At 36.7% G+C, this 25,867-nt stretch overlaps 2 protein-coding genes across 3 annotated transcripts in view; both read left to right on the forward strand.

The window, feature by feature from the left end:
• The first annotated feature begins 1,365 nt into the window (after window positions 1–1,365).
• On the forward strand, window positions 1,366–19,840 carry LOC124170987 (post-GPI attachment to proteins factor 6). 2 transcript variants are annotated; one of them, XM_046550095.1, is made up of 14 exons: window positions 1,370–1,503; window positions 1,605–1,722; window positions 1,820–1,994; window positions 6,056–6,269; window positions 8,035–8,162; window positions 8,251–8,540; window positions 11,316–11,575; window positions 11,654–11,785; window positions 12,460–12,668; window positions 12,772–12,926; window positions 14,640–14,872; window positions 15,214–15,408; window positions 18,235–18,378; window positions 19,459–19,840. In XM_046550095.1, the coding sequence occupies exons 2-14, from the start codon at window positions 1,668–1,670 to the stop codon at window positions 19,642–19,644; spliced, it is 2,376 nt and encodes a 791-aa protein (XP_046406051.1). In that variant the 5' UTR covers window positions 1,370–1,503; window positions 1,605–1,667; the 3' UTR covers window positions 19,645–19,840. The 2 variants fall into 2 exon arrangements, with proteins under 2 accessions (XP_046406052.1, XP_046406051.1); XM_046550096.1 differs by lacking the exons at window positions 15,214–15,408; window positions 18,235–18,378; window positions 19,459–19,840 and adding an exon at window positions 15,019–15,207 and having other exon boundaries at window positions 1,366–1,722.
• A 5,241-nt stretch (window positions 19,841–25,081) lies between these two features.
• LOC124171356 (monoglyceride lipase-like) overlaps window positions 25,082–25,867 on the forward strand; it is a 121,184-nt gene continuing 120,398 nt past the window's right edge. The window contains exon 1 of the mRNA XM_046550519.1: window positions 25,082–25,350. Coding sequence (XP_046406475.1) covers window positions 25,178–25,350 — 173 coding nt within the window. The 5' untranslated portion in view covers window positions 25,082–25,177. The remainder of the gene's footprint in view (window positions 25,351–25,867) is intronic.

Raw genomic sequence — 25,867 nt, forward strand, 5'->3', positions numbered from 1 at the left:
AATTTATTTCATGTGAAGAGGGGTTAATTTATTTAAAGACTGCCCTTCATGAAGTTAGCTGTGCTAATTGCTGCAGTTCCATTCAATGAGGCTCATTGGCACATCCCCTTACACAGAAGTTTGTGATTATCATAATAATCCCTGAATCTTTGGATTTAATTACACAAATAAAATGCAGTTTTCTCCCATTTGTGAGGATCCTGAATTGATTGGAGGTTGTGGCAACTGTCATATTTAAAATAATTTACAACACCACATTTCATACAGTGAGTCGATGGGTTCATTTAGGGAGAATAAGCACTCAGAGCTCTAACTCACTGAGGGAGAGCTCCTCAAATGGAAAAAAACCTATGTAGTGACATTTGAATGGGTGCATTCAGGAGGAGTGAGCGAATTCAGAGCACTACCACAACAGCTGTGAAATTTCCCCCAGAATGCGACCACCACATAGAAGTTCAGTGTGAGCTGCACTCAGTCATTTCTCAGAGCAGTCTTTTTGGCCACTACTTAAAGTGCGTCCATTAATTACATTTGATTTTTGGACCCGCCCTCTCCCCATGGTGAGATATAGTGATCAGTGTAGTGGCTCGACCTACTCCCTCTAATCTCATGTGAAATTGTTCAAAATACATATTTTCAGTGTAAACATGTTAATCTATACTTCATTGCATGGAGTTTGTTATTCATTGTTAAATTTTGTGTATTTGAGATTAGTGAAGACTAATATTTAAGATTAATTAGATTGCAATTTTCCCTGTTTCTGGTGGAAAAAATTGTGAGATAATTGCTGGCACCCCCCTATGAGATCGGGTAAGATTCGGCTTGATCCCCCCCTTAACAGACCTGCAACGTACCGGTCGCATTCAGGGAAAATTCCAAAGCTATTATGATATTGCTCACCCCCCCCTGAATGCACCGAATTTCTCAACTTCACCAAACATGAATTAAGGTACCGGTGATTTCATCCGTACCCCTTACGGCTGTTTCCTCTTCGCGTCTTATTTCACGAAACATTCGTGTAACGATACCCGTTTCTGTCCGCAATTCCAGTCTCGAAAGGCCTCCAGCCCCTAAATTAGTACAGATAGTAATGAAGAATTCATTTTCGATGTTCTAGCTAGGCTGAAAGTCCTCTGAATTACCGAGAATGCACTGGTAAGTAACCCGGTGGACGTATTGTGTTGAGAATGGCCATTTAGGCGATCAAAGAAAATTGTTGACTTTACATTTAATTGAATTCCTTCTTGACGTTCCCGCCTCAAATTACTAATTCGCGTCGCCTCCTGTTCACAATTCTGTTTGCAGGGGACTCTGGCTCCGCTTGTACCATCATTCCATCTATCGACAGAAAATTGAACTTAAAAATCGCTCTTCAAAAAACAATCCCCCCACCCCCTAATTCCGCCCTTTAACTTTCATTTGATTTTGTTTATTTTGCAGTTTCATAGTTTCATACGTTAATTTATTAATATTTTGGAGTAAAAATGCCTTGGATACGCTAAGGTAGTAAATGGCGCGGTATTTTCGTCATCATGCTGTGTTTATTTTCAAGGAGACTCGAAATCGTTTTGTTAATTAATTAATTAGCTATTGTCACACACCAGGCAATGATTTGTCTCCCTGCGGATACGAGTGAATTCTGGTGATTAAGAAGATAATAGCTAATTATGATTCTTGGCGCATCTATGATTGAAAATACCTTGTTCATCTTGTTACTTACGGGTACGTCAATAAGAACCCATGGTCTTGATATTTTAGTTTTGTTTTACTTTGTTTTGTTTATTTACGTAATAGAGTTGGGTGTCTTCGAATGTTTCAGTTGGCGGATATGGATATTTACCGGACGCTAGCCAAGAGGGTATTCTTCGGCCTTTCCGAAGCTATTCAGATGTTACCATGTTTCATTACAATGTACCTCCGGAGACTCTGAGGGCTACATGGCAATTTGCAGCCTTCACAGATAATCCTGAATGCCCACCGAAAAAAGTTTTTATGTAAGTGATAGAGGTACTTCAATCCGTCATGACATTATGTCATTCAGGCTTCAATCAACCCAGTACTCATATATAATATTTTGAATTTTATTTAGCGTGGAGTAGTTTATCAGTGCAAATCGACGTTATGGCATTATTTCCTCTGCTATTACACTTTTTTATCCTTCGTTTGGATAATCAGCTATGTATTGGATATAAATTATTTACTAGTACTCTTCCTCCTCATGTCTGTCACGTTATATTCATAGGGAAGGTGATGATTGGTTGAAAAAGCCAAACGTCATGGAATAGCACTGAATCACCAAAATATGCTCTCTCACATGAATACAGTCGCATACTGGGAGCAATGTATTATTTAGTATCTGAGGGCCTGGCCAGTAAGAAATAAAGTCGGTATATATCATAAATGGATCATCAAAGATGTATTAAATTTTTTGTCATGCTGTGACAGACAAAATAGATGATATAACTCCAGCCTAAGATTGTAATTTAATTTATGAATATGGTGAATGGAATAGAAAATAGATAATTTAGAAAATGTTTTGACTTGAGCCACCAACCACCCCTTTCAATAAAAGTTTTTACTACTTGAAACGATTTTTCATTTTCTCATGTTAAATGCCTTTTCTACACCTTAAGTGGCTCTGAAATGTTTTTGTGGAAAAGAAATCAAAATCAAGGTGCGAATGGAAACATTTGCATTCTGGTCGTGTGTGGCTCTCAAGACTTGTTTTATTGCATTTTTTGCATGGTGCTGAAGTTAGATGAGCTACTTTTTGCAAAATTTATTCTTGTATACTCTCAATGCACTTATTTTACGCTCTATATAACCACATTACTAATTTTTCTGTTTTTAATCACATCAAGCAACTTGATACTAGTATCGTTGATGTTGCCTTAGAAGAACTCAGAATGTAGATAATTTTTTTATGAAGCTAGCTAACATCAAACTACTTAAGTAATACTTGTACATGTACATTATATGTTCTATACATGAATTTAGTAGTTTGATGTTAACTAGCTTCATAAAGAAAAATTATCTACATTCTGAGAAGGTAACATATTCCTTTGATATTTGTTTATTTACATAATATATCCCATACTTGCCCCACAGTTTTCATGTCTCGGACACATGGTTGTGGTGAACTGAATTATCTTCCACGCTCCTCTGATTTGGGGAGACACTGCACTCATAGGGGTAGTGCTCAAGATTTGCTCTGATTGGCTAGACATTAGGAATTAGACATAAGGATGAACATTGACCATCTTCTTGTGGCTGATGGCCATTTAAGCCCCAGTTCACTTTACATGATTAAGTTGCTTCTCAGGTTTCCCCTACAAGAAGAATTAGCATAGGAATGCAACTTTTAATCATGAAAGCAAAATAATTGTGATAAAAAACTCTCAAAAAATGTGAAATTTTTAATTTACAAGAACAATTTCCAATATAATGATTGTTTCTCCCAGCTGTGTGTCATCTGTCTAAGAAGTCATCCAGAGTGTTGCAGCTAAGTTAGTTTAGTAGTTGTGTATGGAGGGTATCATTTAATTTAAATGTCAAAAAGCTGTGGTGTTATTTCTTTATTGCGTGAACTTATTAAACAATTGCTGTTTGTGGTAGGAAAGGGACTTGCCCTCATACAATGGACGTACACATTTTACATGCCAATGTCTTAGTATGAGATGAGCTTGAGATAAGCATTGTGAAAATAAATTGACACTGTGGAAGGAGATAAAAACTGACCAAACGTTTATTTCCCAGTGTCACATAGCATTTTAATCACTAATAATTATATACTTCAGATCATGCCTAGATGCTAGTAGCTAGCTGAAAGTTTTGGTCTTCATTATTGATGCTTAGGTTTTCACTGAACAATTTGTGGTGGAATAAAGAGAGGGCTGCCAGTTAGCAAAAACAAGTTGATGACTAGTGGAGGAATCAAAATAATTGAAGATCAGTGAAGAAGAAGCTCTGTAATCCAAAATCTTTCGTGCTATTAAGGAATGATTGGCAATCTTCCCTTTGTGTAGCTCTGTTATAAGTTCCTGGTCCCTTGCTTTACACTAGATATATGGTCTTGAAAAGCATATTGTGAAGTGAGTGGTGTATTGATGGTGGAATACTTCACACGTTTCCCCTCATTGGCTTCTTGGGGCTATTCTGATGTTGCCGAATGCTGCCTGAATGATGCAATCAAAATTTTTTTCGATTTCTGTGTGATTAAATTCTGCAATTTTCATCGATTCCTGTTGAAGTAGAGGCCTGGCACTGTCAATTTTGTCCCGAAAAATAATGGTCACTCTCACCATTCACCTCTCGCTCATCTCCTTGCTTATCATCCACGAGTTTGTCAAAATAGACTCACCCAGACTGAAAATTGTTTTTTGTCTTGGTGCCATGAACTTGAAAGAGAGCTTTACCCTGTTTTCCTCTTTGCTCTTAGGGATGGCATTTCATCACTCTTTATTCTAATCTTTGACGTAGGCATTTAGGCAGTGGTCTCACACCCACATGTGTGATAGAACCTGGTGAACAGCCATGGACCTCCCTGGTGTTTTTTTTTATCAAATAAGTTTGAAAATAGCATAAAATGTTTTTGTCGATTTTTCCTTAAGTAGCTGTGCCTTCTCCAACATTGGCCCCAGTGATTCAAAGTTTGAATGATCTTTTACAAAGTGGTATGAACCCTCTTCATGGAACCTTGAGAATGGGGTTGAGAAGATATTCATCTGGGTCTTCTTCAGCCCATTTTCATGGAACAGTGTGTCCATCTAAATATTTTCTACACACTGAGGAGGACTGACGTTGTATTTGGGTGAAGAGTTTTTGCTGAAGGGTTAGGAAGTATACAGTACAGCACACTCCCGATTATCTGGGCTAATGACGGGGATAGACGGCACGAATAATCGAAAAACACGGATAACCCAAACATTCACTTTAATGCCTTGAAATGTTCATAATTCACGTAAAAAAAAACAATATATTTTATTATTTATGCAGTTATTCTGTTATTTTAGAATGCTTCTTGGACTCATTTAGGGCTTTTTTTGCCAGTTCGCGATCTTTTAGAGGCGATGACATGGTTGTACACGTATTAGTAATGCTCCATGTAAGGCCTGGTTTTGAAAACCACACATCCATGGCTTTTTGTTTGTGGATACAGAAAACTGGTTTGCACAAATACTTCAAAACCACTGCTCACATCAGAAACTACACTGTCGGGCACCACGCCACGTAGTCGCCTCTCGCACAAGTTGTCGGGGTTGAAACTGCTGCGGGATGTGTATCCGAGTCACGAAGCGCGGTGGTGCGCTGCAAGGCTTGGTAGACAAGAACACAGTGCCCCTGTGAATGCAGCTAGCGTGCGATCGCTTGTTTTGCGAAGGGAATTCTAACGGAAATAATAAAGCCTGGTGTATCCCAGCATTAATGCAGTAATTCCTGTGATTTTGCATCCATTTTATTTTTTATAAAGATTGTGGAAAATATTGAGTGAGAGTGAAAATCATGCATGGGTAATCCGCAACACGGATATACCGCAGCCGGATAATCGGGAGTCTGCTGTACTTGTTTTACAAATTTTAATCCATTCCAGAGGATCAATCATAAAGCGAAATCCATTGTATATTGAATCTGTAATATTTCTGGACAAGTATGTAATCAGTTAAAAGAGCATCAGTGCATGTAAATTTTGCTATGTTTAAAAATGTGTTTAGTTTACAAATGAGGCCTATAATTGCATAATTTATGACATATTGTTCGAGTGGAAACAAAATCGGCAAAATTAAAAATTTTAAATGTTAGTTTAAAATCAGTTCAGATTGTTTGCTTAATCCATCATAAATCCCATTATATAGTAGGAGTCGACTGTATTATGTTTCCTTTCTGAAGTGAGTGATCATGTCAAACAAAATTAGTACCAGTTGTTGTATGTCACTTGTTATAATGTCGTGATAGCTTTCCTATAGTTCCAAATGATTAATAAGACATCCTAATTACATTAATAATCATTTGGAACAATTGGGGAGATCATTATCCATGCCATGTTATTCTTTTGCAGATACTTACAACATGGTAGTTATCCACTTATCAATGCCTCTACTTTGAAATTTCCTTCAAATGCATTCATTGGAAGAACGTCGTTACATCTTATTACTACTCAATCATCCTTTGAACCACGCAACCCAACTGTTTTTCCAGTTTATAATCCTCTGCCAGGGAATTGGTATGCAGTGGCCTATGTGCTCAACTGGGACAAACAAGTGAAACAGGAGGTTAGTCTTGGACAAGTTTGGGATAAAAATTACCTTTGTAGTATTTATATGTCCACTGCATTATATGTATGTACTTGCATGTTACAGTGATACATTGAAATATGAAGATTTCATTCATTCAGTATCCATATTCATTTCCCTTGTAGAGTGTTCTCTCAATTTTTCTTACATAGCGGAAAATAAATATTTGGAGCATACAAACCTTGGATTCAAAATTTTATAGCTTTAAGTGGCTCATATTTTGTAGCAATAAGCAATCAAAATCATACTGTGGAACTTGTGCTCAAATGGATGGCAGCCATATTGTTTGTCCAGTTATTTATATATTTTCACTATGAAGCAATCGCTTTGGGAGTTGCAGCCTCAGTCAAAATTCTCCTTGTGTATCATCCACTTCATGGAGCTGTAAATATATGGTATTACAAGCTACATACTACCAAAATATAATGTGGAAGTATCAGATTATTTGCATTTTAAGATTAAAATGAAAAAGCAGAAATCAAAGAATACTTGTACTTCACATATGCCACACAACTATGCCAAAGCACAAATGTTTTAATGTCATATGTTTATTTGATATGCAGTATAATCATGGGTTTCAAAATATCTAACTTTGGCTAGATAATGAAATCCAAAAATAATTCATTTGTGTGCATCAAACTTATCTGAATTGTGTTTCCACCATTTAAATTAAAATGTCTGCAAAACTTCTCAACTGTAGAGCTAAGGCCCAAGGTATTGTGGCCATCCATTCAGGATCACTATAATGTGTTGAATAAGCACTACTTTTGAGCCAAAAAATATGTATTTCATGTTATTGAGTATTTTGCCTGCAAATATGTTTTCTTATGTTGACCTATTCCCTCTATAGGCAATGACTGTAAAGGCTTTCAGTAGAGGTCCGTGAAATTCGCAAGATGCGATATTTCAAAATAATGTGAAATAGCACAAATTAATGCGAAATCTGTAAATAAAAATGAAATTTTGCTTTTTTTGCGATTGTAGGTGTATTAGCGAAAAAATCACATCTAATGAGTCATAATCTATTAAAGCCTAAGCCTTCATTGTTTAACACTGCCGACTTTCATTTGCTCTATCTTATTACAATTCCAAGGTCAATTGACTTATTTAGTTTCGCGCATAACGCATCCACGTAGTATCGTGCACTGTAGTGATTTCTCTGCCAGAATTTGCCATTAAATTCATCGCAGCCTCTCTCTGTAATTCCCATGTATCAATCCTGAAATATTTAGAATGAGGCACTTTCTCACCTGAAGAATTAGACATTATGAATTAAAAATGTGCTGAAAGAAATAAAACGCAGCCGCGGAAGAACGGAAATACAAGCTCATGCACCCGGTACGCGTCAATGAGGAGCAGTAATTCCGGTGACTCACTGCGACACATTAGACAGCGTTATTGGATGACATGTTGCAGGAAAATATTGAGTGTGGGTCTAATGGGTGGTGGGTAGTGGGTAACTTCCTTTATTTGTTTTTTTTTACATTTATTAATCATTATGTTTATTACACGGTGTATGTTTTATTTTATAATTTCACCTTTCACCCATACATTTCACCCTTTTGTGGTCATCAACTGCATATGGATAAGATTGTATGTCATTCAATTGAACAAGCAAACTTTCAGAGATAGGAATATTAAGGAAGTGCCATATTGAATTTAAAAAATATGTAGTATCTTGCCCATTAACGAAACAAATTTGTTCATCAATTTTTGTGACGAATTTTGAATTTTTTCTTTCTAGGGTATTAGCCGCAAATGCCATTATAGTCTGGGATCTGTCTCTCTTTGGTCTCGTGCCAAGGATGTAACTCTCATTAGCACAGGAGCCCCTAAGGAAGTTTATTCAACAGGCACCTATTCTTATTATAAGTAATTGTTTTATTCCATGTAAATTATCTCATCTTATGTTCATTATTTTTTAAAAATAAGCATATCTGATATTTTAAATTTATTTCAGGTTTTACATTCCAGCTCGTACATGGAATTTTTCCCTTAGAGTTTCCAATTGTAGCTATAGAGTATCTTCCGTCAAAGGGAAAGCTGTAGATTTGGCCCAGTTCTGTATCACGAATCTTGCCCTGAGCCCCAAGGCATTGCCTTCAGCCAACCAAGAGGGAGCCGTGTCAAATACAGCAGAAGGAAGTGGACACACCTTTGTAGTCACAGAACCCTTTTCAGAATGCTATTATTACTTACTAGTCAAATCGGAGGCAAGAATCTCCTTTAATGTGGAAATTATTGTGGAAGGTGAGTGCCTGTAATGAACCCTATTTAAGCATTATCTTGAGTATTACTTAGTAAATTTTGAAAATTTAAGAGCTGCTTTCCCTTCCAGACATAAATTATTGCTTGCTATTTTATGAAAAATATGTCTATACAAATATTATACCAGTGGCTTGCTTTTAATTCTGGTTTACATAAAAGGAGAATTATCCCACTGCCTATGTAATGCTTACAAACCGTATATTGGAAGCTCGGTTTAATGAGTGTTCATAATCCCTGAAAAATTGCTCTATATTTGGAGTGCTTTTAATATGCGAAGGTAAAGGATTGAGCCCCTTAATTCCCATATTCACCTTAACTGACTGCTTTTATTTGGTGTTGGTGGTATTTCGCATAGGAATAAGACTGTTTGCCTTAAATTTCATATTATGTATAATTTTTCAAATAAAAGAGCCCAAAGCAAATACATATTGGTACTTGTTTACAAAAACCAAGCATCAAAGGCTGGGTGTTGCACTGTATGTGGGGACATGACCACGGGTCAGGGATCATTTGGGATTGGTAAAGAGCATCAAATAAAGGTGCAATGACAGAAACCATATTTCAGACCCTACACCAAATAATGGCATAGCACAAAGTTGCACAAGAGGCAGTCCTAACACGATGCAGTTCTCTGAGCATGTGGTGCTGACAAGAGCTCTCAGGAAGGCAAGTAACGTATGATCGTGCCATTGTGCATCATGTAACCACAGCTGCATGGTTTTTGGATACATGCGTTTACAGCCACAGATATTTTCATGGGTGGGATTGGACAGAGGACGGAAAAAAATCTAAATCAAGTGACTGCAGAGACCGGTGGCATGAGGAGGGTGCAGACTAATGACTACTAGATTGTTTCCTAACCATCCATTTGTCGACTGGTCTACCCCAAGCATCCCAGCACAACTCCCCCCTTTACCTACACTGTTGCTCTCCGCCGTGATCAGTCTACTCATGCCCTTGGTGAGCTCTTGACACTGATCGACAACAGGCTACCTGGTTCATTGACTCAGTCTTCTCCCTGCACAAAGCTATGCTGGCCTTAATGGCTGTGGAAATAAACATTTTTCAACTAATTTTGGAGTTATTATTTTTGCCGTCACCAGTGAAATGGGTGCCCTTGATTATTTTCCAGGTGACTCATAATGCACCCCTCGGATAAGATATATCAAGCTTGTGCTGCCACAGGGACTTTTTGGCCTTTCTGCATCCATTTCTTTTTAGATGTTAGTCATCTATAGCCTATTCTCATTTTAATTTATCAGGTCCCAAACTATTCAGCCAGCCATTTTAGGGCATTATTCTTCCAATGTCCAGCACCCAGTTGATGAAGTTTATCATAATATTGGTGAACAATCCTAAGATTGGTTTGACTCAGCTCTCCACTCAATTCTCCTATGAGCAAATATTTTCACACCTATGTACATATTTCTTCTCTTTCACATCCTTCTTTACCTGTTCCATGTATTTCATTGGAGGTCTTCCTTTTCCGTTCTTAACATGTACTTGTCCCTAAACGATTTTCTCCATCTGTTCATGACATGAAGTTTATAAAGGGTAAAAAGTATGAGTTAAAATTCAATATAATCCTCTTTAAGGTCAGCTAATGAATTAAATGCATCACTCAACTGCCAATGCCACAAGTTAAGCAGATATCATGAACACATGTCCTAGGCTTGTATTCATTACACGTACCAGAAGTAGATAACCAGTGACACACCATCTTTTTTGAATGATGAGGACAGTTTTTCCACTCCATAATTTTTGAGTGGTCACTAATATTTAATACTTTGTGTTATGTTCCTGGGTAAACAGTATAGTTTATGTTGGCCTTAAATTTGTGAATGTTAAGTTTTCCTGGGAAATATGCAGAGGAGCATTGTATTTAGTGTAATATGTATTTGGTTTATTCAGCACAATGTCCTGCGTATTTCATCACTGTAGGATCAATAAATATTAGTGACCACTGAAAAATTATGGAGTGGAAAAACTGTCCTCATAGTTCAAGAAAGATAGTGTGTCACTGGTTATCTACTTCTGGCACGTGTAATCAATACAAGTCCAGGACATGTGTTCATGATATCTGCTTAACTTGTGGCATTGGCAGTTGAGTGATGCATTTAATTCATTAGCTGACACCTTAATCTACAGTTTCCTGTCAATGCATAGTTATTGTGCTGAATCGTACATGAAATTTTTTGTCATAAAAATATTTCATTGGTGGCAAAACTTTGATTTCTGATGTAAATATGTTCAAATGGCAAAATAATTGTCATTTATACACATTTTTAAAGCAAAAATTCAAAAGTCTATTGTATAAGTGAGGTGGTTACTGTTCACCAATTTAAAATCAATTAGTTTAAATGAATGAAATGCTGTTTTGAAGAACACTCATACTCTACTCATTTAATTAGAGATTTTGCATCAGTGGGTCATTGTGATAGTGTCAATTTTGAAAAACGCTCAAATAATGTTTATATTTTTTAATCTATGTCGTATATGTGTTAAAAGTTATTTTAGATTAAATATTATGTTCAATATTTCTCAAATTGCAAAGTGTATTTGTTCTGTGTTGAAGACACATTGCCTCTCCTAACCATAAGGATTTAGGTTCTCATGCTCTCAGAGTTAAACAAGGATTCATGTGGTTAAATACTTCTCTACCTATAAGATTGATGACTGATGGCAATTTTTCAGTTCATAATTGATTGATCTTGGCCTCTTCTATGATATAACTTTAATTTGCCTAATATTTACCAGAATGCAGGTATGACATGCATCTCAGAAATGATTTTAAAAAACTGGAGCGTTTGGAGGAACTGTTTAAATCAGCCACTCTGTACACTGCAAAAAGATGGAATAAGACTGATGAACACTCAAGAATTGATTACTCAAGCAAGAGAATGGTGCGTAGTGGAGGAAAGTCACTCTCTCATGAAGGTCAAGAAAAATGCCCTCCGATTTACCATCTCATGCGGATAAAACACTCAGAAGATTTTGCTGTCACTTTCCTGTTAGAGGTAAGACTGAAATAAGTTTCTTCTCATTAGTGTATTATCTATGGTCACAATAAGTAATTTGTGAAATCTTCTCTTTAGGGGGATGAGGGATCGACAAATTGGATTTCCCTCTCAGATGCTTTTGTGACATTTGCTGCCCTGGAAATTCAGCCATTTGTGGATATTGGTGGGACTCTCAGTATTAGCATAAACTTGGATGACCAACAGCTGGTTAGTAAGATTTTTTTTACCCAATGCTGATCCATTCCATATTCAATATTTGAACAACTCCAGAAGTGTTCATGCAGTGACTAAAACTGTGTAACCCTCTGATTTCTCTGAGAATTTTCATAAGAAATTTTCATGGGAAATATTGAATTAAAAAATCATATGCTAGAACAACTTTTGGGGTACAACCTGCATTTCTTGATGTCATGCTTAGTTTACTGTGAAACTGCTAATTCATTACATTTCATGTGGAAATTTATATCCCTAGCTCTATATGATGTGTTATGTCAGGTATTGTTGGCATAAGGCCCAATTTCTATGATTCTCCTGTTGTATTTTAGGAATAAGTTGGTTCATTTAATGTTATGCAATGCATCTGCAGTACTTTTTAGAGACCAATTATTTTTCTTCTCAGTTAATTTCCCTAAGTTGTAGTATTCTTTGGTAATATTTTTTAACCATGGATGTGACTAGCATTTCAAGAATCCATCCCTTTTTATCCACAAAATTATTTGAAATGTCACTTTCTTAAGTCAGTTCACAACACTGGCGCAGCTGATGCTGGATTTAATTTTAATACCCTAAGTTTGAGTTAGACAGAAAAAATAATTGTTCATGCTGGCACTGTGGACCAACTTTGAAAGTTATGGTACATATTTTATTGTTTTTTTTTACAGAATTCCCTGAAGCAAGTATTTGTTGTTGATGTTTGCATTAAACAAGGCACTATTCCAAAAGTGAATAATGGGAGCATTTTGTGCTCGTCTGAATTGAAAATGACTGTGATGTCTGCAAATGTCAATTCAAGTGAAGCAAAGACCCTTATACCTTATCCTGAGCCTGGCACATGGTTCTTCGCCTTCCATTTAAGTTGCATGACTGATGGGTAAGGTTCACTGAAATTTTATTGTTGTTGATAAAGTGCCGTATTTGAAAATGCAGAACGAGAGAATAACTTCATTGTTCATTTGCTTGTTAATCCTTTCTAGCTTCACTGTTCCGTGTGACCTTGCTGACGTTCTTTTAAAGCTGGATGTTCGCTTACATCGTTGTGTTTTTCCCATCGACTCTTGTGGATCATATGGGATTTGCCGAGAAACTCACAAGGGATTGCACCATTTCACATCTTGCTTTTGTTTAGGGGGTGAGTACTCACATAAAAATAGAATGCAAATAAAGTTTTCCATCATGAGTCTTAATATTCTCAGGTTTTTTTCTTGTTTTTCGGAAAAAGCATTACACTTGGTGCCAATAAATACTATATCATACATTTACTTTGTATGTAACAATTATGCTGATAGCGAATTTGTTCATCCTGAGGAATTTATCAGTAATTATAGCTTACCATAAATGTCATGAAATCTTTTGTCATGTACTAATTTACGACTTTTCTGTGTTAAATTAAAAAGAAGAACTTTGTGCTATCACATTAATATTTATTCACGACCATGGTTTCAACGTTAGACGTCATCATCAGGTGATGATGACGTCTAACGTTGAAACCATGGTCGTGAATAAATATTAATGTGAAAGCACAAAGTTCTTCTTTTTAATGTAATTATGAATGGCTTTCACCAAGTTACGCCTCAAACAATCGAATTTTCTGTGATTTGTTCTTCAAGATAGGGAATGTCCCTACTGCTTTTCATGTCACCCAAAAGTCTCTTCCTCTTCTGCCCTACAACATGCTATCTAAAACTTACTTTAGCATCTTATTACCTCTTTGTGTCTCCCCCATCCACCAACACCTCTTTGCCTCTTCTAAAAGATTTCTCTCCCGGCTGACCACCTTTTGTACATCCACTTTTGTCTTCCTTCCACTGCACTTTTCTGTTTTTCTCTGGTCCTGCATCTCAAAAAATCTCATATTTCTCTCATTCTCCTCCTACATTGTCCACATTCATATGCCTTACAATGTGTAGCTCCATATTATGCCATTTGTCAATATTTTTCTCATGTTTTCTCTCTCTACCTCATCACCATTTCCCTCATCTTACAAAACTCATCTTTCGATCAAATCATTCTCTTCTCTGTCAGCTACTTCAACAATTTTTGCTGAGAGTGCCTCCACCCATGTAAGTGTGATTGTTCTACCTGTTCTAATATTTTCCCTATTTCATTATTTTAACTTCCCTATCTTTGTTCTGGAGAAGTTCATGATATCATTATTGTTAGAATTAATCTCTGACCATATTTATTGCACTGACTGTTGTGTTACCATCACAAGACATTGTTCATGTTGGTGTTGATATTGTAACCCTTAGATCTCCCCTTTCCAAGTACTCCCTCTTACCCAATTGCCTGGAGGGTCAGCTGAAGGACGTGATGAACATTACTTTTGATTTAAATGCTTTAATACTTGAATTTTAAGCCAAAAAGTTCCTCTAGCTAGCGTAATTTGCATATCAGTTGGCTGGGTGGCATTCATGGCAATAGGCAATTGAAGTGACATGTGTCTATACCTCTGTTAAAGCAAGAATATTTTAAATGAATCAAAAAAGATTATCACATCAAGGTATTTCTTGCATCCAGGTTATCTATTTTAAAATCAGCCTGTCTTCATCCTGCCCCAGTTACTTTTACCTGATCCCCCATCATGCCTCTCGTGCCATGCCTGCTTTAACAACCCATGCCAACTGATTGTAAGCTCTCATGGGAATTTGATGTTTCACTCTAATTCCGCTGGAGGTGCATATTTACTTTTTTGGCCCTTAAGACATGTGTTGGCCTTGAATATTGCAATGTATTCCAGAAAAAAATTTACTGGCTAATCCATCTCATTTTCACTGTCTTAGGATTTATTAATGTTGTGAATATGGATTCTGTTGACTTATTTTAAAAGTTTTTTCTTGTCTAGGCTATAATGGCTGGGGCTGCACAGATGGTCAAAATGCAATTCATCACAGTACTCTTCTCTTAAACACACTACTGCTTACCTTAAGCAATGTCTTCTTCATACCTGCTATAGTATTGGCTATTCGACGGAGCATGATTTCAGAGGCCTTGGTTTATCTTGCAACAATGATGTTTTCAATGTTGTATCATGCCTGTGATGAAGATTTCTACAGCTATTGTGTTACCAAATATGAGGTAAGGGTTGTATGCATCATCATATAAAAAATAAGGATAAAAAGTGGAAATTGATAAATGAGAACTCACAAGCAAAACCAACTATGTATCATGAATTTTCCTTGCTCTTTTTGTGAATTAATTGCTTTCGTTCTCTTTGTTTTTAGGAGGAGAGAGTATTTATGCTATCATTTGCATTATTACATTCCAAAGTTACATGATTATTTTTAGCAATGCCTCGGGGTATCTAAAATGGGACAATAATTTGAATTAAGGAATGCATATTCAGTTTTATTTTTTCTGTGTAGGATTCATGATTTTAATGGATTCTGGGCTTCATTTATTTTTTTCACTCATTTCAGGTCCTTCAGTTCTGTGACTTCTTTTGTTCCATTTTTTCGTTTTGGGTGACATTGATAGCTACAGCCAATGTTCCCACTCATTTAGTATCTGCTTTTCAAGTGGTAGGGGTAATAATCATTGCTTTTGGAGTGGAGTCTAATCGCACTGGATTACTTGTGTTTGTTATTCCATCAGGACTTGGTTCCCTTGTTCCAGTAAGTATTTCAGTCATTAGTCATTGTTTTGTGGCTGTCATTGTAGCATTGCATTTTCTTTTCATTTTAATGTCATATTCAGATTATCAATTATCTGGAGTGTTGTTGCATATTGGATAGAAAATTGGGCTATTGATTGAAGGGACCAAAAGGAAGCAGAAGAAAATTGTGGGTTAAGTGGAATAAAGTTATCCTAGGTTTAGTTTAAACTAAAAATAAATTGATTAAAAATTATGCTATTAGTATGTAGTAGAAGAGAGAAGGCTAATGCTATTGTTAAACTAGGAATGCAAAAACTTAGCAGCTGAGAAGGATGTGGAATTAAGGGCATTTGGTGGTCATATTGCTGCAATAATGGCAACCAAGGGAAAAGTTTCTTTGTGATGATTATTTTGATTTTTTTAGTATCCTCAGATTTTCAAGCAAAGATGGCATACATGTTATGTTTTCTCCTCTTTTTTAATTTTGGATGGAATATGCCACTCTCCTGGAATATTTTATTTTACAATATACCTTACTGCGTATTCTCTAAAATCCCTCTAAATACAGTAGAAGCCCAGTTTTACAAGTGCTCATAATCCTTCGGAAATCACTAGAATTAACCCACCGAAGTTTTTCTTTTGTTTCAATGGTATTTAATGAAGTTAAACAGGTAATGAGCCATTATCAGGCAGATTCTGGATGATTATCAACATATGTAAAGAAAGAATCGGGGGATTTTCGATCAATTAAAATATTAATTCCTTGATTTTCGGAGGTTTAATTCCCATTCTTACATTTTTTGATCGCCGAATAAATCTGTTAAAACAACGCAACTCGTCAGAATCAATATATTTGGTATGCGGTGGAAGTTTTTGGATAATTTTGGGAGTACGTTAAGACGATAATATCAGTTTTGTCTAGTTTTCGAATTGTAACCAGTAAATCCGTCAGTTGGGAAAATTGACCAAAACGTTCATTGTAATACGGCATGAAGTGGTGGTCGAAGATATTTCCCACAAAGGCACCTATTCCTATCAGTTTCTATTACTCAAATTCAATAACTTCCTGCAAAGTAGTGCCTTTGAGTATTTATTTACACTGGTAAATACCTCAGTCGATTGGGGGTGCATTCACAGCTCTGCGTTGCATTGATGCCACGAGAGCTCCTGCCCCGCCAACAATTTTGCCCCTTCACAGCTCTGTGTTGCGAGAACAAATGAATTGGCAAAAAGCGTCGGCTCCTAAAAATCAGCCCGGAAGCATATCATCTTATGATTTCGAGCCAGACACACAATACATATTTTTTTTGTGCATTTTCATGCAATTTCATTTCTTAAAATATTCTTCTAAACTATTAATAGCTTTGGAAGTTAATATGGCAACCATAAAGTTGCTAATCATGTATGCAGTGATGGCCCGTGTCTATGCATTATTATGACCTTTAAGTTTTATTTCCTCTCTTGGAATATACAAAAAATATCAAATGAAATATGCCCAGTGAACATGAGTAATGTGAAAAGTTATCAGGAACATTTATGTATGATGGCGGTTGTTCAAACAGATTGTCCCAGGCATGTTATCTAAATAGCTTCAGCTGAGCACATCATGAGGGCAAAATTATAAAATATAAATTGGAATATAAACGACCGTAGTAACCAGCAAGGAGCTCTCACATTGTATTTAGCTTGTGATACCATTGACGTGTATGTGTTATGCTAATCTATGCACCTCAGTGATTGTAACCTAACATTTGTCTTATGTTTTGGAAAGATAAGAAATATCTATGCTTAAAACTTCAAAACAATAGTGAATAGTGGAAATTAATAGCATTCGTCACTCCCAGTAGAGCCACTCCAGTATATTTGTTCACTTAAGTTTCCCCTAAAAGAAACACCAATTTGAAATCGCCGGCGTACTGCCACCTTCATGCAAACAGCCGACCACAATTTTCTGCGATGACACAGCAAGCTGGCAACATGACAATATCAATTGTCAAAGACACCTCTTGCGATTGGCTCTCTAGCCATGGTGTCAACGCAGTGCCGAACTGTGAAGGCACCCTAGGCACCATGACATTTTTCGTGCTATGCTTAAGTACTGCCATCTGCAGGGCCTGCGCGATATGAATAACCATAATTACTTGTGAAATTAGGAATCACCAAAGAAAACAAAAACATGGTGAAAGGGATGAATTTTAATTATTAGAGCATCATAAGGCTTTGTTTCATTTTATGCAATGACAAATATATTCAATCATTAACACATGTCCCTCTACCACTGTCGTCTTCCTCCCATTCCCTTCCCACTGATAATGGCGCCTAACAGAAGAAGAATGTAAAATAGGAACGCACGGAGTGTACTCAAGGCTGTAAATCACATAAATGCGTGGACGTAACTGGCGTTAGATGTTGTAGATCTGGCAAACATCTTGTATTTTCTGTTTAATAAACAGGTAATATAAAGCATTGTAGTTAATGCTTGCTCAGTGGTGCATCGCCCTCGAGAAATATCTGTCGTAAAAGCGAGTGTACCCAGCAGAAGAAACTTTTTTACCTTGCAAAATCCGATTTTTTTTGCATGTAAAACATAGGTCATTTTGCGGTGCAAAGACTATCACTCACAAAAACGGGATTCTCATAAAAAGCTGTACTCGCAAAACCGGGCTTCCACTGTATATAACTGTTTTGCTGTTGACATAAAATCTGGGAATTAATAAGTAATTCTTAAGGGAAATCGGGAAAATTCAAAAAGGAAAGTTGGTTTGAACCGTATAGATGAATTGCTGGGATTTGTGATATAATTATGTACTTGTTTTTAAAAAAAACTGGACCTTTTCTCTTTCAGTTGTGCTATTGGTGCTTTAGAAGCTACAAGCAGTCTCGAGTATTGTTCCACTTATCGTCTTTTTTGAAAATACTTCTTGGTATTCTGTTAGCTGCTTCAGGGCTAGTATTGTTTGCTTTTGTTGAAACAGAAGCTAATTATCAGGTATGTTAATATTTTTATTGCAATTAGTTTTTGAAATTCATAGTACGTACCATAGTTGTTTGATCCCTCCCCAGGCAACACAAGGGATACTGTATTTTGAGTACAGTGAGGATGTATTGATTATAGTAAAAGGTATCGGTAATAAAGGTTTGTCAAAAAGAACCACCCTGGGAAAACAAAATGTTTAGTGAAATTAACCTGTTTGAAAATGAACAGTTTTCTAAAAGCCCCTGTTCACTCTTTGTCTAGACCACTGTGCCCCTCCCCTTTATTCTCTCCCATACGCCTCCATTTTGGCTTGAGTCAGCGTGAATGATGAATACCCAAATGAGAATAAACAGTTTAACTCCCGAACTGTTCATTTTTATGAGTGTTCGTTTCCTCTCGGTGTTAGTGTTCATCTTGCTGTTTGTGTTCATATTGCTGTTTGTATGTGGGGAAAGAATTTTTTAAAGCATATTATTCAACGTAGCATTAAATGGTCTCTCTCATGCTTTTTTTTTGCATTGAAGTTGGCTGCTTTTTTTAGACGATAGGTCTTGTCAAACTTAGGTGTCTTGCTATTTTACAGACTGTAATGCTTGTCTGTAATGTCTCCAAATTTGTGTGCTGAGCCCTGACTATCATTCTTTTCTCCGTAATCTTTTGTTATTCATATATTCATCTTTATATGTATGGTTTTTCATGATATTCAGTTGCAGTGAATGGTAATGCAATATTTTTATGGCTCGTGCCACCAGATCAACCATTTAATGTAGAATTGATTTGCAGTGCAGTTCGGTAGCCAATTTTTATACTTCTCACATGTTTTCAATTCTATTCTTGTGTTTTAGTCCAAACCTTAGTGAAGACAAGGTAACAATACCCTAACCATCTTACCATGGTCACTGGTTTTCAGAAAACAAGATGTTCTAGCCCCATAATTGTCCAGTGCATATTGCCATTAGGTTTTACTAGAGCTGTGTGCTCTCTTACTTCATTTTGCATGAAGAGTTCACATCACGTTGCCTTTCATCTAAATATTGTGTCAGAAAATGAGCCACCCAGGTTAATTCAAATTATGTCATTCCTTCTTTCCAGTATGTTCATAGTGCTTGGCACATAGTCATTGCACTGTCCTTGGTGTTTCTACTCCCAAGGGAGACCAAGAAATCTGGAGGCCACTCACAATCCTGTGATTCAGAGCTATATGACATAAATAACTGTTCCAACTCCGATCCAGTACTTGATATTGTATCAGATGAAGACAGTTTAATCACTTCCTGACCATGTATTTATACTCATATTCATTTATATAGCCAAGCTATCAGATTTCTTTTGTAAATAGTTCCATTATATTTTGATACAGAGTATTTTTTAATTTTTCACTGTTGCTGTTTCATTAGAACAGATGGATACCGTCATATTTTTGCAATTTTTACATGTTATATATGAACCAATTTTATATTAAAATGGCTGAACAATCAAATTTGATAGTTTTATTCCTCTTAATGTTGATAATAATTAAATCCAAGTCTATTTTAATTTGGGAATACCTTATTTTGAACCATGGGATGGTGTTCTGCAACTTCAGCATATGATATATTATACATTAACGGAACACTAATTCACTTAATAAATCATCCAATTTCTAAAACTAAATTTATAAAGCACCATAAATTGATGAATTCAGATCTTAAATGGTATGAATGATCATGTTGAATGTAACAACTTATGTCCTTTCATTCAACTTGAATGATCATCAATTTGACCATGGACCATGGGGCTGCTGCCTCCTCTTGAGGCCTGCCAGTGGCTCTCACAAGTGAGCAAAAATTCAAGTGTATGGAGGGTGAAGTGATTAGATTAGACAGTATGTGTGTAGATGACGTGTCAGTTTCCATGGTGTAGATAAAAAGATAATGGAGGGTTAAGGAAACTACAGGCACCTGGTCAAGTCAAAGAAGAGGGCATCTCACCTAGGGTCAAGTCATGTTCATATGGTATGGTATTTTATGGAGGCAAACTACACCCAAGGTCATTTTTGACAGAAGGTAGGAAGGGTGGAAAGAAAACTCTTGTGGAATTAGCTTGCTCTTAATGGAAGGTGCCAAGGAGGCCACGGCTTAGTGCCCCTTTGGACGGATGGAGTGCTGTACATGAAGTGCCCTAGACAGAGCACTGATAAAGGGATAGGGCAGTTGGAATTTGGAACCACCTGGAATTTTCTATGACTGTCTGCAAATAACATATATGATGCTGGATATACACATGTTTGCTACAGATATCTGGCACTGATAAAGGGATAGGGCAGTCTCTGAAAATCTCTGCCACTTCCAGAATTTGAACCGTGGCCTATAGGGTGGGAAACCAGCACTAGCAACCACTCCAACTCAATCCTCAGTTCTTCCAAAGGCCGTTTTACACGGGGCACGTACTTGCACAATCTGATGTGTGTACGAAGGCCGTCAAAATTGCGTCGTGTAAAGCGGTGCATTGCTAGAACACATGCGAGAATGCGTGGACATGAGACAGCAAAATAGGCCTTTCTAATTTTTTCATGCATTTGCATAATTCCACGCCATTTTAGAAATTAATGCAATGCTAACCTGCGCAGCCCCGTGTCCCATGTAAAATGGCCTTAATATTCTTAGTGTAGATGTGGCGATGAATACTTACATAAGAGCCAGTCTTTGATGGCATGATGAACTAAGAGATGGCAGATGTGGTTTTGGACCACAACCTTGTGGTAATGAAAAGGTTCAACTGGCTTTGAAAAATGAGGTGGCACTAGAAGTATGTATGAAGGTTTAGTTCTGAAGGGTTCTGCTTAACTATTCTTGTTTGAAACCTATCCTACCCATTCTCAATAATCTCTTATCTCCTATTTATCCTATGTACTACTCTGTACCAGTTCCCTATATTCCCTTACCCATAGTCCCCTTCAGGGCTGCTACTTTCACTTCCGGATCATCATGATGTAATCTATCTGTTATTTCTCCATACCACCTGGAATTTTCGATGACTGTCTGCAAATAACATATATGATGCTGGATATACACATGTTTGCTACAGATATCTGGCTTCTCTTGCATGAGTCATCTTCTTTCTCCTGGTGGTTCTCATTTGAAATCGGTGCTTCCAAATTTCATTTTCATCCACCGTATCCCCCTGCTGCATTCCAGCCACCCATCACTCTAAGGCTATTTTTAACCAAGATATTGAATTTTTTCATATAGTTACCCATATGCCCCATATTCTCACATTTCTCTATTACAGTAAAACCTCTATGTAGTGAACCTCTTTACATCATAAACCTCCACACATCATACCACCCCTATGGTCCCGTCGGATATACATATAAATTTATACGCAAACCTCTTTGTAGTGAACCACTTTATATCGTAAAACCTCCACTTATCATGCCAAGGAGACACCCCCGAGATGGCCTAAATACCTCCGCAAATTGTACCGAGACAACTAGAGACCATTAATGCAACCGTGATTACATACATGGAATGATATTTTCAGCAATAAATGTTTCACTCTTTTTTTCTTATATACCTTATTATGCTGTAATTTTCACGTTAATCATTAGTTATGGCCATTTAGTTCAATATGAGAGCATACCTAACAGTAAATAAGAAAAAACGTATCCAACTGTCCAAATCATTTCAAGTGACTGTTGAATTGAGAGAGATCACATCATTTTCACTCGCATCATGGTAAATAAATAAATAAATTTTTTTATTTGTCCAAGGATCTTATGAATACAACATAGATATAAGACACGTCAAAGTAATCAACATAACACTTAAAAATGTAAAAATGGTCAGAGTTCATTTGTCATTTAAAAATTCATTTACACTGTAGTAGCACTTATTAATTAAAAATTTCTTTAAAGAAGATTTAAATTCCCTATTAGAATTAATCAAATTAATACTTTTGGGAAGGAAGTTAAATATTTTTGATCCCATTGCAATGGGACTTTTTGCTGCTATACGTTTTTTATGGAGGGTAACATGGATGTGGCGATGAGACCTAGTTAGGTGCTCATGTACATCATTATTAATTGGTAAATCATTAATATTCTCTTTTATCAGTAAACATAGTTGGTATATATATATACAAGGCACTGTTAACAAATTCAGTTCTTTGAATAAGGGTTTACAAGAATAAGTATAAGGCTTACTCATTATACATCTTATAATCTTTTTTTGCATCTTGAAAATTGTATCTAATAGCGTTACAGTTGATCCCCAGAATACAATACCATAAGTCACTCTACTTATAAAGTTGCAATGGTAAACTGACATCATCGCCAAATTGCAATGGTAAAAATCATGCGATAGGGTTCGCTTTCTGTAATTATTCAATAATAAATATATGTTCACTGATGCATGCCTGTGTGTTTAAGCACATATATATAATGGTTTAAAAGACAATAGTGCCTTTCATATATTCACATTCAAAGGATATGAAAAAATGGTGCCTATCACTATAACCTCTCTATAGTGAACCTCCATACATCAAATTGGCCAAATTTTGGCCCCCTCCATTACGATGTAAAGAGGTTTTACTGTATTTCTAGTTGGCATTTACATTTAGGGGACCTTGATTTCTCTTTTTCCTTTTAATATTTTCTGGCTTACCCTCCCTCTTCGTCCTCGCATCCCATGTCCGTACATTAATTGCTTCATAATTCTACTCTATTTTCTTGGTCTTCTTTTCTTTTGTCTTAAAAGATGCTACTAAGTCCCTGCAATGATTATCCATAGTGGAGATCTGGAGGACTTTGCAAATCTTTCTGCCTTGAGTGACACCCACCATCATTATGGGGGATTTAGGGGGGCCATGTGCCCCCACAGACGCTTGAAAAATCGACAAAATATTAAATGCGGTCATCATAACGTTCATTTTGTTTTGTGTATTTCTGAGCCTCAATCATTTAAATTCATTTTCATAACTTTCTTATTAAAATAAAGAACATTTCGTTTAGTAATCGTTGTATCTTTTTTTAAATCTCAAGCATGAGAAGATTGTTTACCTGTTAGACCCTTGAAAAAATCCTGGATCCTCCCTTGCCCACCATTATCAGTAAGGTCTTGTTTGATGAGTTTCCGAGACTCATTTGATTGTTCTTAGTTTTCCTTGAAGATATCGTTTAGTGTTTCCCATATCCATTCCAACAGTATTTAATGCCATATCATGAGGTGTTATCCTTTGCCTAGCTTCAACCCCTTAACCTATCTAGCATTTTTGGAATTACTCCCATTGCTAGGAATCTACTAGGAATTACTCCCATTAGGGCAGCTCTATGGGTCATAAAAATGTGTAAGCCTACCTTTAATGGCAAGTTTTTGTCCAAGGGTAAGGAATTTGCCTGTGGATTAAAATTAATATTTATTATGATGATGTGGATGTATGTTTGACATGTGAGCAAAAGCTCTAAGATTGGACTAAAGATCTGGTATTTCCCACGTCTGGCCAAAGTCTCTCGCAGCTTTTATTTATAAATATTTGTACTGCAGTTCTGCAACTCATAATGTGATAGTAAACGCAGGTCAAGAGAAATTTATTGGTCACCATAGCTTGGGTGGCTTAATTTCATACATCAATGACTAAGTTCAACTTGAGCTCTACCCTGACCCATTGTTGTCAAAGGTAGGAAAGCCCAACTGAGTGATGGATTTCTCTCCCTCCAGCCCACACATATTTTTTCAAATAAAGTAGATCAATAATCACACCTAATTAATGGTAAATGTGGAATGGCTGGATGGATGATCATGGATGTGAAATCAAAATGGCAAAGCAAAAATTAAAAATTGAACTATATCGGTACAAGCCGGAAAACTAGAATAACCTGTCAGTGGCCAGGGAGAAAACCATTGACACACAAAGACAAAAAATTAAATGCAGCAGGAATTTAAAATTATATTAAGAAATACTTTTAACATGGTATAGGAGATCCATTGGGAAGACAAGCAGTAGTACTATAACAGCAATCTGAATGCTGTATCAGATAAGAATATCCTTGCTGTAGTTTAGATTCGTAGGAGTCAATTGGAAAAATGTACGTAGGGCGCGCAGACATTCAAAGTATGAGGAGGTAATAGGTATCGTGGGCCATTTTAGAGCAGGCTTTCCTGCAGCACTTCTAACATACCAGGGACATTGCTAATTAAATGCTAGTAGATTAGTTCGAAGTTATAGTGACTATTTCTGGAGATGGTAACGAAGTATGTCGCACAGGTTTGGCATCGTACCATAACATAAAAAACACATTACCTTGAAAAGTAACTTTTATTGAACATGTCGAAAAGAACGCTTAGTGGCATTATGTAATCGAGCTCATACCCTTAAAAATTAAGAATGAAGTTAGAGATATATACATGAAATCTCTTATGTAGATCAAGTAAGCAAATTTGCTACAAACATTACCAAGGCATCACGCAGCTCTTCCTGGTGACCCAAAGGATTAATTAAGGGCTCTACACTGGTCGTAAGACATTTACATAGTTGATTACGTTAAATAATACTAATTCCCAGCATATTAAACGCTATCACCCGCGGCAATCTTCATTTTTCCAAAAAGAGTATCCACTCTACGTTAATCAACGTCACTAGACGTCTGCTAACTAACAAAATTTTTCGAAGCGTATTTTGTTGTTAAGAGATTAGCCGATGCTGCAGAGCGCCACTTACACGATTTTGGAACGGCGAACACAGTTACTTGCGAAAGCCGAAGTGGGGTGGTGGTGCCGCTGCAGCGCTGGTTAGTTTTCAAATGTGATAGTCTCGTTTTGGAACCCAACGCGTTATGGCTGAATCTGAGAGTGCAGGACCAGTGCCGGTTTTCGAGGATCCTTTTCTCGATGCACCTCAATTTACTACTGATATAGAACCTGAACCAAGACTGCAGATTCTGGACTTTGAAAATCAAAGCGGAACAAACCTCTACGGTCGGTACTGGAAACCCAAAGGGCGCCCAAAGTAAGTTGACAAATTTCATTGACTTATCCCTTTTTCGCCGTTTGTCATAATTAATGGAGGCATTAATTAATGACGTTATCAACTCGATACTCTGAGTGAGCCATCTTGCTCCCTTTCATTCAATATCACCCTTTGTTATTGTTAGTAAACTTTTCCTAAGAACTTGTTCGGGGCACAAATGGATTCCGTATTTCCTAAGAGTATTAAATCGCTTATGAAATTTTTTATCACGCTTGGTAAAATTTGGTCGGATGTGAATTTCAATGACGCTTTTTATCGAAAGGCGCTCGAAGAAATGGTGTGTTCTTTAATATAGGAGTTTAAAAATGAAGGAATGATCCCCTGTTGATGTTTTTGTTTTTCGAGGATTGATCCTATGTTCTTGAGGATACTGGTACGGATATGGATTTTACGGCCAGGCCTTCTTTGTTATTGAACTTAACTCCAGTTGATCTTAGTCGATTTCATCTAGGTACTTTACTGTCGGAATATTCTTCGCAACGTTGTTTACATATAG

The sequence above is a fragment of the Ischnura elegans genome, chromosome X (genome assembly GCF_921293095.1).
Source record: "Ischnura elegans chromosome X, ioIscEleg1.1, whole genome shotgun sequence".
Lineage (NCBI taxonomy): Eukaryota > Metazoa > Arthropoda > Insecta > Odonata > Coenagrionidae > Ischnura > Ischnura elegans.

Excerpts from the sequence above, each read along its gene's own strand:
- LOC124170987 (XM_046550095.1), top strand. The coding sequence starts at position 1,668 with ATGATTCTTGGCGCATCTATGATTGAAAATACCTTGTTCATCTTGTTA. Across the intron at positions 8,163-8,250 it reads GGCACCTATTCTTATTATAA|GTTTTACATTCCAGCTCGTA; the intron begins GTAATTGTTTTA and ends AATTTATTTCAG. Across the intron at positions 11,786-12,459 it reads ACTTGGATGACCAACAGCTG|AATTCCCTGAAGCAAGTATT; the intron begins GTTAGTAAGATT and ends TTTTTTTTACAG.